At 43.5% G+C, this 17,993-nt stretch overlaps 1 protein-coding gene across 3 annotated transcripts in view; it reads left to right on the top strand.

Moving 5' to 3' along the window:
• The window catches only part of CAPN3 (calpain 3), a 196,813-nt gene that overhangs the window by 124,271 nt on the left and 54,549 nt on the right, over window positions 1-17,993 (top strand). The window contains exons 10-15 of one of the 3 annotated variants that reach the window (XM_068254017.1): window positions 1,139-1,299; window positions 2,349-2,518; window positions 4,448-4,459; window positions 5,786-5,994; window positions 9,143-9,179; window positions 11,333-11,350. In XM_068254017.1, the coding sequence (XP_068110118.1) occupies window positions 1,139-1,299; window positions 2,349-2,518; window positions 4,448-4,459; window positions 5,786-5,994; window positions 9,143-9,179; window positions 11,333-11,350 (607 nt within the window). Of the gene's footprint in view, window positions 1-1,138; window positions 1,300-2,348; window positions 2,519-4,447; window positions 4,460-5,785; window positions 5,995-9,142; window positions 9,180-11,332; window positions 11,351-17,993 lie in introns of those variants that run through there. The other 2 variants (XM_068254015.1, XM_068254016.1) reach the window with 2 other exon arrangements.

Genomic DNA, 17,993 nt, shown 5'->3' with positions numbered 1-17,993 from the left:
TGCCTAACCCTAAGACACCCCTGGAGGTGCCTAACCCTAACCAGCCCCCTGGTGGTGCCTAACCCTAACCACCCCCCTGGTGGCGCCTAACCCTAAGACCCCCCTGGGGGTGCCTAACCCTAACCACCCCCCTGGTGGTGCCTAACCCTAACCACCCCCCTGGTGGTGCCTAACCCTAAGACCCCCCTGGTGGTGCCTAATCCTAAGACCCCCCTGGTGGTGCCTAATCCTAGGACCCCCCCTGGTGGTGCCTAACCCTAAGACCCCCCTGGTGGTGCCTAACCGCGTTTCCTCCTGTCTGTGCTGGACATCTTCTCTTTAATTCCTGTCACGTCCTGTGACCAGCGGAAGTTCAAACAGTAGAGGGCGCTCAACTGTTTGAACTTCCCCTGACAGGAAGTGAAGAGAAGATGACCAGCCGGAGAAGGGACAGTGAGGACTCGTGCCAGCGGAGAGGTAATGTATTGCTGGGTCGACCGTCAGCCAATCAAATGACGCTATCAACATGCTCCCGACCCGCCAGCGATCCAGGGAAATTTTCCGCTGGGACAGATCGACGGGATTAATCGATTGGTCAGTGTTTGCATTATCGATTTAACAGCAGATTCGATCACAGTGATCGAATCTGCTGTATATCGGAGGGAATTCGACACAGTGTATGGGCACCTTTAGGATGGAAAATCTAGGTCAATCTGTTGTTGGCAGCAGATCAATGGCCCATAGAGTTGTATTGGATCTAATGGTCCAATAATGCATTAAGATCGATTTCCAATATATTTCCAGTAGATTTCATTCTAAAATCTATTGGAAATCGATTCCCAGTGTGTGGCACACATCAGATAGATTCCTGTCAGATTCAACTTATTCGACTTGACAGGCATCTGACAGAAATCTATGTGATGGTCGAATCTGCTGCAAATCTATAAGTGTATGGCCACCTTAGAAGTTATTGCTGATTGAATAGGGACATCGCTAAAACGTCAAAGCTGCTCTGGTCCTTAAAGGGGGTTTGTCGGTACTGAAGTGGTTAAAATAAAAGTAAACCATAGTATATTAGTATTTCACTAGGGATGTGAACTACTCCTTGGCATTACGTTATTAACAATGTTTTGCTTTCACTGTTGGTTTTAACATCTAGGATGTCATTTGACGACTTTCTAAAGAACTTCACAAAGCTAGAGATATGCAACTTGACAGCAGATGCTCTTGAGTCGGATAGGCTACAAACATGGACAGTGTCCGTTAATGAGGGGAGATGGGTCAGAGGCTGCTCAGCTGGGGGATGTCGAAACTTTCCAGGTGAGGCTTGCAGCCAATCATTTTTGATCAATGATTTGCTTGTTGACTAAAAGAAGTTTTGAATCAGGATAATACCATGTATTGTCTAGCTTAGAAGAAAAGCAGTAAGATTTTGGCTATGAAGCCTACCTCAGACTTGATTCCGGTATACTGACAACATTTAGAACACACAGCTTATATACACTGGGCATTAAAAAAGAGATACATTGTTTAACAATGTAACGATGAACAATTTATCTCCTTTTTAATGCCCAGTGTATATAAGCTGTGTGTTCTAAATGTTGTCAGTATACAGGAACCAAGTCTGAGGTAGGCTTCATAGCCGAAAGCTTACTTCTTTTCTTTTAAGTAAGCCAAGAAATGGTATCATCCCTTTTTTTTTTTTTTTTACTAATGGCTAACACAGTATAACACTCCACCGTTTACTGAGAAATAGTTGTGAAGATCAGGACATTTTGTTTTGATCCAAGGGTCTTTCTCCTCGCCCATTAATGATCACCATAGTTTGAGGCAAGACCACAAAGGCCATGGCCTAGGGTGACAGGAAGTAAGGGACAGGGGTAGTGGGCTGACACACCCAGGCAGTTAAACTGCCAAAGTTGTAAACCGCTGCAGTCAAAGACCTGTTCTGTGGCCACCCTGCTTCCCCAGCACACATCACACAGTTCATTTAACTGGGGTGGTTGGGGTCAAACAGCACGAAATGAAGTAAATAGGGTTATGAGAATGTGGGAGAGGAATTGTTGAAACTGCAGACAAAACACAATTAAATGTCCAAGACCAAAATAAAAATGAGCTGTATAGAGGAAGCCTGGTACCAGAACCCAAACACCCTAAAATTAGAATACAGTGAGAAAACAAGTAGAAGCCGTTACTGATTTCTAAAACCTCTACTGAACTGTGTATACAAGGGACTATGGCAATATGGAATCTGATTCCCTATAGAAAAATAAAATGATTTAAACTGAGATTGACTTTTTCTTGCTTGCATGTTTAGGACATTAGCTTTACTTTAATATAATTGAATTCCCTGAGCATACTTTCGACAGACACCTACTGGACCAACCCTCAGTATCGGCTGAAGCTCTTGGAAGAAGATGATGACCCCGATGACAATGAAGTTGTATGCAGTTTCCTTGTGGCACTAATGCAGAAAAACCGCAGGAAAGATCGGCGAACGGGAGCCAATCTGTTCACTATTGGCTTTGCTATTTATGAGGTATGACTATAACCTGAAAATACTCCCAAACTGAGAGATAACATATTTATTTCCTTTTAAACAATGCAACTTGCCTGGCTGTCCTGCTGAGCCTCTGTATCAAATACCCTTAACCACTTGAGGGCCGCAGTCTTAAACCCCCCTAAAGACCAGGCCATTTTCCAATAAATTGGCCACTGCAGCTTTAAGGCCTCGCTGCAACACACATGTGATCTCCGCCCCCTCCCCCCTTTTTTTTATTTATTTTACATGCCCCCCTCCCTCCCCCCATCAGTCAATCACTGTGATCGGCTGTCATAGGCTTCAGCCTATGACAGCGGATCACCCCCGAGCCTCTGGAGGGTATAGCCATGTCACGTGGCTGTCCCCAGTATAGCGCTGCCTTATGCTGGGTACACGCTATGAGATTTTCTGGTCGATTTACTGTCAGATCGATTATTTCCAACATGTTCGATTTGCTTTTCGATCGTTTTCCGAGCATTTTCCGATCGATTTCCCATTAAGGTGCACGGAAATCGATCTGAAAATGCTCGGAAAACGATAGAAAAGCAAATCGAACATGTTGGAAATAATCGATCTGACAGTAAATCGACCAGAAAATCTCATAGTGTCTACCCAGCATTAGATCGCAGCACTGTATGGAGTGAACGCCGTCTAATAGTCTCCTAGTGGGAGACTGAAAGTGGAGCTCGGCTCTGCCTACCAAGCGGAGATGCGCACGCTGATCTCCTGCAAAACAGGCCAATTGGCGTTAGGCGGTCCTGGGGGTGCGTCTAATAGTCTCCTAGTGGGAGACTGAAAGTGGAGTTCGGTTCCGCCTACCAAGCGGAGATGCGCACGCTGATCTCCTGCAAAACAGGCCAATTGGCGTTAGGCGGTCCTGGGGGTGCGTCAGATAGTCTCCTAGTGGGAGACTGAAAGTGGAGCTCGGCTCCGCCTACCAAGCGGAGATGCACACGCTGATCTCCTGCAAAACAGGCCAATTGGCGTTAGGCGGTCCTGGGGGTGCGTCTAATAGTCTCCTAGTGGGAGACTGAAAGTGGAGCTCGGCTCCGCCTACCAAGCGGAGATGCACACGCTGATCTCCTGCAAAACAGGCCAATTGGCGTTAGGCGGTCCTGGGGGTGCGTCTAATAGTCTCCTAGTGGGAGACTGAAAGTGGAGCTCGGCTCCGCCTACCGGATGCGCACGCTGATCTCCTGCAAAACAGGCCAATCGGCGTTAGGCGGTCCCATCAGCGTGATATGGTTGGCAAGTAGGTAAGGCTCATACACATGACCAACTTAATGCACAACATAACCAAGCATACAACAAGTTGTTTACCTGACAAGTACGTGCCCAGCCATAGCCATAGACCCTGAACAAGAATGCCAATCAAGTGATTCTGACTGAAGTCTGACTGGATTAGCCACAAGCTTGTTTCAGGTGTGGGAATCAGACACTACTGCAAACAAAGAGATCAGCAGGATGGCAGGCAACTGGTATTATCTAAAAATAAATAAATATGGCAGCCTCCATATACTTCTCACTTCAGGTGTACTTTAAAATGGATATACATTGCCAGACCATTTGTATTTTACAATTTGAAGAATATAGTTAGAGATCAGTGCAGAGATATGGCGGGATTCTGACCTTCATATCTGAATGTCGCAGTTTTGAGTTGAGAATCAAAATTCCAATATGTAAATTCTGAAAATTACACAAAATTATGAAAAATGTCTACTTAGCATGCTTGAGGGATGGAATAAATCCTATATGTACACGTACATATGTATTCAGAATTTTACATTTTTTCTTGATACAGTGATCCTTTAATGTATGCCATCTCTCATGTTAGAAAGGAGCAATTAAGTCCACATTATAAAACATATTTCATATATACATGTGTTCTTTTCTTCACTTTCTCTGTATTTCACTTCTCTCTCCAAGGTTCCAAAAGAGGTATGACGGTGAAGGGCTAAGTAAGGAAAAACAGAAGTTTGTAATGGTTGTGTTGTGGCCTATTGTTACCCACTGAATCCCATCCAGTCAGGTGTACTTGCAGTAACTTGTTACTACCACTTATCTGTGCATAAGCCTCATAATCAATTAACAAGACGTTACCGATGCTGAAGGACAGGACCTCTTTAAAAGTTTATTGCATAGAGAGGGATAATGTTTAAAAACGTTGAAAGGAAAAATAAATCCAAAGGGTCATTCCACACAACACCAATCACAGGAGCATTGCTAGGATCCTAGAAGATCCGAAGCATCTCTGGGCACAGGAAGGAGGTGTCGCCATGATGGGAGGAGCCAAATGTACATGAAACTAGCAGTAATGTACTAGTAACGTTCTAGTAAAAGCAAAAATATATTTGCCACAAGACACACATCTCACGCCTTAACACATTATGAGCAACAAACATAAGAGGGACAGTGTCAGCGAGTTTCCAAACGTCCTTTCCTTATAAAAGTTGTGAGCTATATCACAAACTATAGCGAACACTGCTTATTGAAAATGGCAGGTTTACTTAAAAGAAAACAACCATATCTATTGCAGCAGGGTTTACCATAAGGCACTGTAGGCACGTGCCTTCAGGCGCCTGATGATGGAAAGGCGCTCACTCCCCTCCCTGAGTGCCTCTCGCCTTCCTTCACTATGCAGAGTCGTGATGAGAGTGTAAATGGGAGGTTACTCACCCAGCTCTCGGCATTCCACTGACGAGATCTCCCTTCAGTCAGGAGCACCCCTACCTACTTAATACTGAGGGTACTTCTGGCTATCTAATACTAAGGGGAACTGGTAGCTACCTACCTATGACGGGAAGTAAAGAAGTAGTGAAAGCTGGGCCAGCCAGCACACATGCGATGCTTTTTGGTGGGGGTTTGTAGGTTCATGGAGGGCGAAATCTAAGGTGCCTATAGGCTCCTGTGAGGTAAAGCCAGGCCTGTATTGCAGCAATATGCTGACATTGACTATGACTTTCTAGACTACATAATGCTAACAAGTTTTATGTTCTACTGCATACGTGTTTTACCCTCTGCTATGCTTACAGACTAATCCGCCTCATTCTGTAATGCTCCTCTAGTGATAACTGTCTGTCTCTCCATATAGTTTGCTGACCCTGCATCTTTCTTGACTGTTGCTGATCTTGTTTGGTGGCCGCAAAGCTCACCAGAGTGTCCAGTTAAGCAGCTGTGCAAAGAAGGCATGTCCCAATGCTCAATGTATTAACTTTGAACAAGCCATGGTGATTATTTTTTGCTGTCATTTGTGCTGTTGTGCAGATGCATGGTAATAAGCAGCATCTACAGAAGGACTTCTTCCTGTACAATGCCTCCAAGGATCGCTGCAAGTCTTACATCAACATGAGAGAAGTCTCCCAGCGTTTCCGGCTACCTCCAAGTGAATACGTCATCATCCCCTCCACCTACGAGCCGCATCAGGAAGGAGAGTTCATTCTCAGAGTTTTTTCAGAGAAAAGAAATATTTCAGAGTAAGACACACTATGAATGTGCTGTCGGTGGCTGGAAGACCAATGTAATTTTATCATTTACTCAAAAGAGAATTTGTCATAGTGCACATGTGCCTACTTCAAAACATTTCCTCTGTGATTAGACAAAGACAGGCTGTGTTGTATTAGATAGAAGCCATCTGTGAGGCCGGGTGGGTCTCTGACCTTCCTTCAGTCCCAACCGCAGTCTCATCTGCAGTCTACTTCACCATATGTGGTGCTCAACCAAGAGATGACCGTTCAGGTTGTCTCAGTACTCAGGCCTTTAAAGTGAATGGTTACTGATTTAAAAAAAGAAAAGTCAGATACTCACCTAAGGAGAGGGAAGGCTCGGTCCTAATGAGCCCTCCCTCTCCTCTCCCGGTGCCCGGTGGATCCTCCGTTCAAATCCCCCGCCGCGGGGGACTTCGGAAGTCTTCGGGAGCACTCGAGCTCCCGAAGACGGGCCGCTCCTTACTGCGCACGCGCGAGTGCGTCATAGGCCCGCGCGAGTGCATCATAGTGGGCACTCGCGCATGCACAGTATGGAGCGGCCCGTCTTCGGGAGCCCGAGTGCTCCCGAAGACTTCCGAAGCGGCAGTATTTGACCAAACTGGTCGAATACTGCAACAGGGGATCGTGAGCGGGACCGGGCACCGGGAGAGGAGAGGGAAGTCTCATTAGGACCGAGCCTTCCCTCTCCTTAGGTGAGTATCTGACTTTTCTTTTTTTAAATCGGTACACATTGGCTTTAAGTGCGCAAAGTATTGAGACTGAGGTCTAGAAGGCCACCAGAAACACACTAGACAGGTCAACCGGGCAGAATAGTGGAAAGTCTGGGTGAGCAACGAGAGATCAGATAGTGAGGTACAAAACGTTAACTTTAGGGTGAAGGGTCAAAAAGAGGCACTATGGGAAAATATAGGGCTGGTGTGAACAGCCTGTATTGTTGAACTGTTGTATTGTTGCATTGTTGAACTCTTGAGCACGTGAGTAGAGCGCGTTCATCAGGAACCGTTCGCCTGCAAATGTGTTCGGCCATCCCTCCAGGCAACTGGTATTGTTGAAAAAGAAAAAAATGTCAGCTTCCATATCCCTCTCATTTCAGGTGTCCTTTAAGGGGCCAGAGACATGTGGTCCACAAAATTTAGATTCAAAATATTTGGTTTTGCTGTGAAGAATTAACCACTCTGCGACTGCCTAATGCCAACTTGCGGCAGCAGAGTGGCTCCCCAGGAACGCTACAATGCCAATCAAATCCTGGGGGCGGAGATTAGCGGGGATCACGCTTGCATTCCTGCTGAGTTACGGAGAACAGCCTGCCAGCCGCAATCGGTGCTGGTAGGCTGTAAATAGAAAAAAAAAACACACCACAATTACTTGTACAACTCTGCAATCTAGTGCAGTGCTGTACGGGGGACAGCTCTGTCACTGAGCTGTCCCCAGGAGAGGCTCATAATCTGATCCCTCTTATGGGCTGATGCCTATGAGAGGTGATCATAGGGGCTGAATCATGGAGGGAGGGAGGGAGGGAGGGAGGGGGGAGGAGAAAAAAATTAAAAATCACAGCAACAAACAGATGCCACCAACAGAAAGCTCTGTTGGTGACAAGAAGATGAGGCAAGATTAATTTGTGTGCGAAGCTGTATGGCGATGCAGCAAACTGTTAAAGCTGCAGTGCGCTGAATTGTAACAAAATGTCCCGGTCACTAGGGGGTGTAAGCCTGTGGTCCTCAAGCAGTTAACATGGAAGTTTCAAAATAAATATTTATTTACAATGGTACTTATTTGTCACAGAAAGAAAAGCCACTGCTGTGTCCTAAGGACCCAACGAGTTCTGGCCTCTGGGCAACTGGAAGTAATGTACAGACCTTTAGTGTTAGAGCCATCTGCATCTAACACTGATCACCACTTTTTAGGGGTTGGATGGATCTGGGGAGAAGAAAACTGCCAAAAGTGTATGAAAAATAGAGACCCTCTGCAAAATGTTCAGTTTTAGCACCACTTGCTGGCGACATCTCCTGCTGCAACCTGGGCTTAGTGTTTACCACTACAATAATTTTGTATGTAGAATCACTGTCCTTCAATTGTCAGACTGTAGGCTACCAGTAATGGAACAATGGTGATAGACTGGTGGTGCTTTTTTCTGTTGTTTACTATAGGCCTCTTTATTATTTTGAACTCGTCCCTATTATTTTTAGGGTGAGGAGAGGAAGTGTAATTAACCAATATCCTCATAAATTCACTTTATTATAGCAAGGTAGACTGGAGTCTATAAAATAATATAAAATAAAAAAGTTGCAGTAATATAAACGTTTCTGTCATAATCCAGTGCAAGTATGAAGTCTTACGCTATTCATACACCCTGCAGTCAGTGCCAGCTCTTTCACTATAAAGGAAGCAGTGCTAAAGAGGAAGAGGAAGGTCTTAGCAAGAGGAAGAGGCAGTGCTGAACGGTAGGGGCAAGGCATAGCAGGAGCACAACTCACCCACGTGGGAACTGTGTTTTAAATGTTCTTGTTTGGCAGGATTTTGGCAAATGCACAGAGCTTTAGAGTAGAGTTGAGCTGAAAATTTGCAAATCATTTCGCTTCACAGGAAATGGAAACAGCTGTGCCAAACCAAACCCACAAACTACTTATAAATGAACTAGCCACTGTGTACATTTCCAGCTGCTGGTTAATTAGTTGCCTGTTTGCAGCATCGAGTTGCCTACTGCATTTTACCTTTCACTTTAAGCAGAAATTTGCATATCATGTTAATGTTCAACTCTACTGTCAACATGGGTGGTATTATAACACTTCATATATGTGACTCTGTGTACAGTCTGTCTCCACTCTGAGGCTAGCTCAGTTTCCAGTAAACTGGGCACTGTATTATTTTATTATTTTACCACTGCTATGATTGGCAGCTCCAAGGCCAACAGGTAAGTGGCATTGTTTGGGAGAGTAATGAAGGCAAATTTTAGATATGGTTAGCATAAGTATCAGGAGAAATATTTACTCCTGATGTTTTGTGCTAAAATGGCTCTGCACCGTACTATTAGTGATGCAGTCATGTGAACACACGTGAAACACATACAAAAGAAAATAACAGAAACATAATAAATGCTAAATAGTGCAACCCCATATTTTATTTTTATTTTTTGCAGGGAAGTTGAAAATAAGATTGAAGCAGACCGGCCAAGTGTAAGTATTTTTTTATTCAAGTAGACCTGAGAAATATATATGTATATATATATATATATATATATATATATATATATATATATATATTTATATTGCAATTCACGAACCTATCAAAAACCAAAATAGAAATGTATCTTATTGAACTAACTCTATACCCAGTTAAATCAGTTTGCCTGACCAATCACCATCATTTTAATGATGCTGTTGTACTATGGAACAAATAGAAAGGGCCAAACACAATATAGTAACACCATGGGAAAGCCAAGAAATATGATACCAAAAAGAGAATTAATCCCATATAGCGAAAATAAGTATACATATCATATGTATACTTATTTTCGCTATATGGAATTATTTTTCTTTTTGGTATCATGCTGTTGTATTATGGTACACATTTTGGTTTCTGGACAGTTGTCGACATAATAATTTATTGAATACTTGTTTTTAATTCAATATTACAATTTGCCCAGCAAGCTCATGGTGAACCAGAACTCCTGGGAGTGTGTAAGGGGCTAAAAGGGACCAAAAAGCCCTATTACTAAAATGCTATACAAAACGGAAATTTGCCTTCTTAAAACAGAAGGTATTTGTGATTATTTAGGTTGGAGGGAGTCTATGAGGTGTCCCACAATGCATTACTGCTGAATATGCAAGTATCAGTATCTGTAATTTCTGCAAGAATTACATATAAAAAGCAGATGTCAATTGCAGGAGAAAAACTACATGGTGGACACCAGAAAATAGGAACCAATTAACATAATTGCCTTCCAAGTTTCTGGATACAGAAAAAGACTGACCATAACAACTGCTTGGCTTAATGTGGCCTAAGGCCATGAGGCACGGGCAAATTTCTGTATCAGAGGGAGAGCTTCCATTTGTTTTCACCATTCATAATTTCCAAGCTCTTGCCTTTAACCCACTTAATTGTCTATCAAAGCCAACCACCCTGTCCCTCCAGACTGTGACACAGGGTACATTCCCCCAATTTGTGCAGAAATTGTATTTGCTCTGCCCGATATATTCACATTGTTTACACCTTTGGGGCTCTGGATAAAGGCAGTGCCTATGATGAGAGTAAGGTTGGTCATACACGTATCAATTTTTCTGTTTGATGGAATCTGCCAGTCATCAATTGCTGTAACATACCCGATCAAGTCTCTTTTGATTGATTCTAAGCACTTTATCAAGTCTGAACATGTTGGAAAATCTCTATGGAATGCGGTCAGTGCAGGAGTGTTGGGGGACCTATGGCCATTAGCTTTGCACCACTTCTAATAGTAACACTTGTGGTTCGAACAATGCTCTGATCTATTGAAACTGGTTGTGCTGTGTAGGAAATGAATCAACCCGATCATATCCCAGTTGGACAGACAGGGATCCATCGGTGTGGCATATTGGGAGACACAAGTGACACTACACAGCCCCCCTATTCTCCTCATGGAGCATGCTCCCCGCCCCTACTAAATGTATCCAGAACACCAAAGCATGTAAACAACGCTCAGGTAGAAGGGAGGAAGTAAACATCCTTTATTGGGCCAGCGAACAGAAGATTCCACTGACGTCAATGGAAAAGACTTGTGCACAGGGTCAGTTCTAGACTTTTTGCCACCGGAGCCACATCACTCACCCGTTCTCATCAGATTAGCAATGGAATCACCAGCCACATGTTATGTCTTGCTTTCTTTTTGATTACAGTGATGCCTCATTTGACCCGGCAGCCCGTAACAGGTCATTTGAGCCACCACTGTAGCCATGGATACAGGACAATGGACGGGCAGATGGTGATCCCATTGTTAGAACGCTAAGAGCAGCGGAGTGAAGTGATGCTGCGCATCTACGAAGGAGGGAGACTTGGATTGCAAGGAGGGAGACAATTAGGGAAGGGAGCCACCTCTTGCCACCCTCTAATTATTGCCACCCTGCAGCACTTGATGCACACTGCTTCATGGAAGAACCGCCCCTGCTTCTACATACAGTAATAGTGGGGCCCCAGGTGTATTGTTTTACATGCACTGACCGCCTGGCCCCTAGGCCTTATCAAGCACAATTTGACACATGTATATCTACAGAAACAGATGTTTTGTCAGGGAGAATGTGCATGATCACTTTTCTCACAGCAGTCATTTGATATCTTGTTTTATTTCATATGCCAGAAAAAGAAAAAAGCCAAGGTGGGTGTTATTGTGAACTGTGTGATTTATATTCTGCTTCTGACGAGTATTTTGTGTGGGAATGGAAATGAATTTGCTGATTGTTAGTACTGGAAACTGCATGTTTTGTGTTCCTATTTATCTTTTTGTTCTTGTTATGTACCATTTCTGTACAGTTCTACTAACCTACAGTACAGACCAAAAGTTTGGACACACCTTCTCATTCAAAGAGTTTTCTTTATTTTCATGACTATGAACATTGTAGATTCACACTGAAGGCATCCAAACTATGAATTAACACAAGTATAGTACATAACCAAAAAGTGTGAAACAACTGAACATATGTCATACTCTAGGTTCTTCAAAGTAGCTTACCTTTTGCTTTGATTACTGCTTTGCACACTCTTGGCATTCTCTTGATGAGCTTCAAGAGGTAGTCACCTGAAATGGTCTTCCAACAGTCTTGAAGGAGTTCCCAGAGATGCTTAGCACTTGTTGGCCCTTTTGCCTTCACTCTGCAGTCCAGCTCACCCCAAACCATCTCGATTGGGTTCAGGTCTGGTGACTGTGGAGGCCAGGTCAACTGGCACAGCACCCCATCACTCTCCTTCCTGGTCAAATAGCCCTTACACAGCCTGGAGGTGTGTTTGGGGTCATTGAGTTGTTGAAAAATAAATGATGGTCCAACTAAATGCAAACCAGATGGAATAGCATGCCACTGCAAGATGCTGTGGTAGCCATGCTGGTTCAGTATGCCTTCAATTTTGAATAAATCCCCAACCGTGTCACCAGCAAAGCACCCCCACACCATCACACCTCCTCCTCCATGCTTCACGGTGGGAACCAGGGATGTAGAGTCCATCCGTTCACCTTTTCTGCGTCGCACAAAGACACGGTGGTTGGAACCAAAGGTCTCAAATTTGGACTCATCAGACCAAAGCACAGATTTCCACTGGTCTAATGTCCATTCCTTGTGTTCTTTAGCCCAAACAAGTCTCTTCTGCTTGTTGCCTGTCCTTAGCGGTGGTTTCTTAGTAGATATTCTACCATGAAGGCCTGATTCACACAGTCTCTTCTTAACAGTTGTTCTAGAGATGTGTCTGCTGCTAGAACTCTGTGTGGCATTGACCTGGTCTCTAATCTGAGCTGCTGTTAACCTGCAATTTCTGAGGCTAGTGACTCGGATGAACTTATCCTCCGCAGCAGAGGTGACTCCTGGTCTTCCTTTCCTGGGGCGGTCCGCATGTGAGCCAGTTTCTTTGTAGCGTTTGATGGTTTTTGAGACTGCACTTGGGGACACTTTCAAAGTTTTCCTAATTTTTCAGACCGACTGACCTTCATTTCTTAAAGTAATGATGGCCACTCGTTTTTGTTTACTATTCAGTAGGACTATCAGCTGTGTATCCACCTGACTTCTCCACAACGCAACTGATGGTCCCAACCCCATTTATAAGGCAAGAAATCCCACTTTTTAAACCTGACAGGGCACACCTGTGAAGTGAAAACCATTTCAGGTGACTACCTCTTGAAGCTCATCAAGAGAATGCCAAGAGTGTGCAAAGCAGTAATCAAAGCAAAAGGTGGCTACTTTGAAAAACCCAGAATATTACATATTTTCAGTTGTTTCACACTTTTTGGTTATGTACTTTAGTTCCACATGTGTCAATTCATAGTTTGGATGCCTTCAGTGTGAATCTAAAATGTTCATAGTCATGAAAATAAATAAAACTCTTTAAAGAGACTCCGTAACAAAAATTGCATCCTGTTTTTTATCATCCTACAAGTTCCAAAATCTATTCTAATGTGTTCTGGCTTACTGCAGCACGTTCTACTATCACCATCTCTGTAATAAATCAACTTATCTCCCTCTTGTCAGACTTTTTATTATTATTATTATTTTTTATTTATATAGCGCCAACATATTCCGCAGCGCTTTACAAAGCACAATAAGACGACAAGGGGAACATAGATACAACTAACAAATATACAGCAGAGTTCCAAGCAGCACAAATATTGTTACAAAAACAGTAAACATTAGGAGGATGACTTGTCAGCCTGCGTCTGGAAGGCTGCCAAGTTCTTCAGTGTTGTGGTTCTGTGATGCATCTCCCCCCTCCAGGCCCCTCTCTGCACACTGCCCGTGTATTATTTAAATTAGGGCAGCTTCTCTCTGTTCTATTATCTTTTACAAGCTGGATAAATCGTCCTCTGAGCTGGCTGGGCTTTCACATACTGATGAATTACATATGGACAGAGCTGTCTGCACTATGCAGTAAGAAACAGCCTGACACTTCAGTGGAAGATAGCTGCAGGGGGAAAGAAACACACAAATGATCTCTTGAGATTCAAAAAGGGTGTATACAGCCTGCTTGTGTATGAATGTATTTTCTATGTGTGGACATACTGTAAATCAACCTACTTCCTGTTTTGGTGGCCATTTTGTTTGTTTATAAACAAACTTTTTAAAACTGTTTTTAACCACTTTTAATGCGCCGAGGAGCGGCGAAAATGTGACAGAGGGTAATAGGAGATGTCCCCTAATGCACTGGTATGTTTACTTTTGTGCGATTTTAACAATACAGATTCTCTTTAAATGAGAAGATGTGTCCAAACTTTTGGTCTGTACTGTATATAATGATAGCAGGCGCCATCTTGGCTGTTGACCTTTTTGTATGTATTTGCTGTATATTAGTTATGACAGACTGAGCAGGACTGGTAAACACAGGCTTTATGATTTTATGTGACCAATGCAAGAGTGTTAGATCCTAATCTCATAATAGCAGACAATTTTGAATTAATTCAATCCGTGTTTGCTAGATCATTTATGATATCCCTACAGGAGATCCTTGGCTATCTCTGGAGATTCCTTGATACTTGAGGTCTAATGTAGGTGTACTGGGCACACGCAGTTCATTCTTTCTTGAATAGGGCGTGCGCCACTGGCATAGCTAAGAAGCTATGGGCCCCTGTGCAAGTTTTACATGGGGCCCTCCAAGTACTCTATACATAACAATTGATACGGCGCACCAAAACCTGCCAAGGACAACAACAGTGTTACAGGTGCAAGAAGGGGATGGGGAGCAGTTTGTTAAAGATTACTACTATTTAAAGCATCTATAGAAGTAAAAATTGGAATAAATCCCTTCAGCGCAGATTCACTTATGTCCACCACCGAGAACACCATAAAAACAGATGCTCTTTCAGGGGCCCCTGATGAAACTTTGACAGTGAAACCGGTCGGGTGAGGTGGACGTGTGGCTGGACGGCGTCCTATGATTTATGTGCTATTTTCATTGTGGGTCCCTGTTATAAGGGCCCAGATGTAAGTGATATTTTAAAAAAAATTTATGTTGATTTTATTGAGCCATATTAAAACGCTACAGACACGCTTAGATGTGCATTGTTTTTTTGCATGCTTCTAATTGGTGAAATACTGCATATGAGGATTTGATTATTCTGTCCTTCTGGAGAGGAGGCCGGCTGTGAAGATACCTGCTGCTGATCTCATAAAGCTTTATTACAGACCCTGTAGTTAAGGTCTGTAAGGATCTGGTAAGCGCATCTGTTTTTATGGTGTTCTCGGTGGTGGACATAAGTGAATCTGCGCTGAAGTGATTTATTCCAATTTTCACGTAAAACGCTGTACTGAGGTGTTGGACTTTGGCTGCGACACATAAATTGTTCCACATAATATGACATTTTTTGGGCTGCGCTGATATTTTGTTTTGATTTTCATCTATAGAAGTAGTTATTACCAACACATGGTCTATAGAGAGCTAATATTGTGCTTGAGGGAGGGCCCCTCGGGGACCCTCTGACCCAAGGGCCCCGATGCGGTCGCTACCTCTGCAACCCCTATTGCTAAGCCACTGGCGTGAATTGTACGCTTACGGTGATAAGCGCACAAATGAGACAGGTGCAAGGAGGGGCCGCACATGTTCAGTAGCGGGGCCTTCAGCTGAAGACGTCGCTTTAACGGAGCCACTGGGGAATGAACAGAGGAAGCCTGGAGGACATTGAGGGATGTCACGGACTACGAGGGGCTGGAGGAAGCCCCAGGTAAATTCATTATGGCTTTCTTTAACCACTTCAGGACTCAGCCTTTACCCCCCCCCCCCTTAAGGACCAGCACTGATTTCCAAGATCTGTGCTGGGTGGGCTCTACAGCCCCCAGCACAGATCAAATACCAGGCAGAGCGACCAGATCGCCCCCCTTTTTTCCCCACTAGGGGGATGATGTGCTGGGGGGGTCTGATCGCTCCTGCCTGCTTGTGGCTGGCGGGGGGGGGGCACCTCAAAGCCCCCTCCACGGCAGGATTCCCCCTCCCTCTCCTCCCTCCCTGCCCCGGAGATCGGAGGCTGCACAGGAACGGATCTGTCCTGTGCAGCCTCTAACAGGCTCCTGCCTGTCATGTGACAGCGATCCCCGGCCGCTGATTGGCCGGGGATCGCTGATCTAGTACAACGCTGCCGTGAAGTGACAGGAAGCAGCCGCTCGCGCGAGCGACTGTTTCCTGATTAATTAGCCTGCAGCCGGTAGTCCTGCAGCTACCACTTTGCCGACGCGCGTTATGAGTGCGCGGTCGGCAAGTGGTTAACCGGCTTAGGGTCCCTTTAAAAATAAAATAAAACTGTAAGATATCTTAAAAATAGGTCATTTTTTGGAGAAGGATAGATACATTTGTTTATCTCATCAGTTTTTTTTTTACCTCGTGCTTCCTTTAACCACTTCACCACTGAGGGGTTTTACCCCCTGAGCACCAGAGCAATTTTCACCTTTCAGCGCTCCTTCCATTCATTCCTCTATAACTTTATTATTACTTATCGCAATGAAATGAACTATATCTTGTTTTTTTCGCCACCAATTAGGCTTTCTTTAGGTGGGACATTATGCCAAGAATTATTTTTTTCTAAATGTGTTTTAATGGGAAAATAGGAAAAATGTGGGGAAAAAAATAATTATTTTTCAGTTTTCGGCCATTATAGTTTTTAAATAATGCATGCTACTGTAATTAAAACCCATGAAACGTATTTGCCCTTTTGTCCCGGTTATAAAACCATTTAAATTATGTCCCTATCACAATGTTTGGCGCCAATATTTTATTTGGAAATAAAGGTGCATTTTTTTCAGTTTTGCGTCCATCCCTAATTACAAGCCCATAGTTTATAAAGTAACAGTGTTATACCCTCTTGACATAAATATTTAAAAAGTTCAGTCCCTAAGGTAACTATTTATGTAGTTTTTTTAATTGTAAATTTTTTAATTTTTTTTTAATTACAAAAAAAAAAAAAAAATGGGGAGTGTGGGAGGTAATGAGTTAATTTTATGTGTAAAAGTCATTTATTTGTATGTGAAAAATGTGTAGGGTGTAGTTTACTATTTGGCCACAAGATGGCCACAGTAACTTTTTGTTTTAATGCGACCTCCAAGCTTCCTTCCGGAAGCTTGGAGGAAGAATAAGGAGGCTGGACACGTGAGTTTTTTCTCACAATGATCGCGCTGCCCATAGGAGAGCAGCTGATCATTGCGGGGCTTAGATCAACGAACGGGAATGGATTTTCCCGTTCATTGATCTCTGGGCGAGCGGGCGGCGGCGTGTTTACTAGCGGCGGGCGGCGTCTTTACGAGCGGGAGCGCGGGCAGCGTCGGGAACGCGGAAAGTACGTGTTTCTCCGTCCCTGGTTTTTAAAGGATGGAAAAAGGGGCGGAGAAATACGTACGCGCGGGGGTAAAGTGGTTAAAGTGGACCCAAATTAAAAATACAAGATTTCAGAAAAAAAAAATCTATTTTCTAAATTATAATAATAAATAGCAGCCTTTTTTCAGCTGCATGATGACAAATATAAAATATTTTACATTTATTGGAGGAACCCCTCCCTCCCTTTCAAATTGCCGGGAATTTTCCGGCAAACTGGTGGAGTAGATGGTGTCCGGCAATGGAGGAATTGCTCATGTCTGCCCCCAGTATAACACTAGCTATGAAAAGAGAAGGGTGAAAAGCATGCACTGAAATGATCATAGGTTTGAAGGAGTGTTTATTTATCTTTGTATGTGTCAGAGTGGTGCAACTAAATATTTTTAATTAAAAAAATGTTTGGTTTGGGTCCGCTTTAAGAGCCTGTGTGAAAATTGATTTTTATTTTATTTTTTCTTAGTGACCACTGTGATTTTTTTTGCCATTTTTATCACATGTCCAGTATTGCTTGGGTTTGCTTTAAGATTAGAAATGTATCTTTTTAGTTCAGATTAATATTCTGCTGACTACAGACAAACCAGCCACTGCAAGTATTGTGCAGAGCTTATAGGTCTTACCATCATGTGCTATGTAATCACACAGCAAGACAAACAAAGGATAGAAGATCAGCAACCCATCTGCAAATGGAAATACCTCCCTTTATCCTTATCCCTCCTCATTTATCCTTGTCCCCCCCTCATTTATCCCTGTCCCCCCTCATTTATCCTTGTCCCCCCTCACTTATCCTTGTCCCCCCTCACTTATCCTTGTCCCTCTGTCCTCATAAGCACAGGAAATAATTTACTATACACATTTAAATCTACCCTCAGAGAAGGAAAACTTCGATTTGAGAACACCCTTATTACTGAATGGTGAGATCATCACTGTGCTAATCCCAGACAGACAGACAGACAGACAGACAGACAGAC

The sequence above is a fragment of the Hyperolius riggenbachi genome, chromosome 9 (assembly GCF_040937935.1).
Source record: "Hyperolius riggenbachi isolate aHypRig1 chromosome 9, aHypRig1.pri, whole genome shotgun sequence".
NCBI lineage: Eukaryota > Metazoa > Chordata > Amphibia > Anura > Hyperoliidae > Hyperolius > Hyperolius riggenbachi.
Note: the sequence above shows the minus strand (reverse complement) of the source record. Positions and strands in the feature narration are given on the sequence as shown.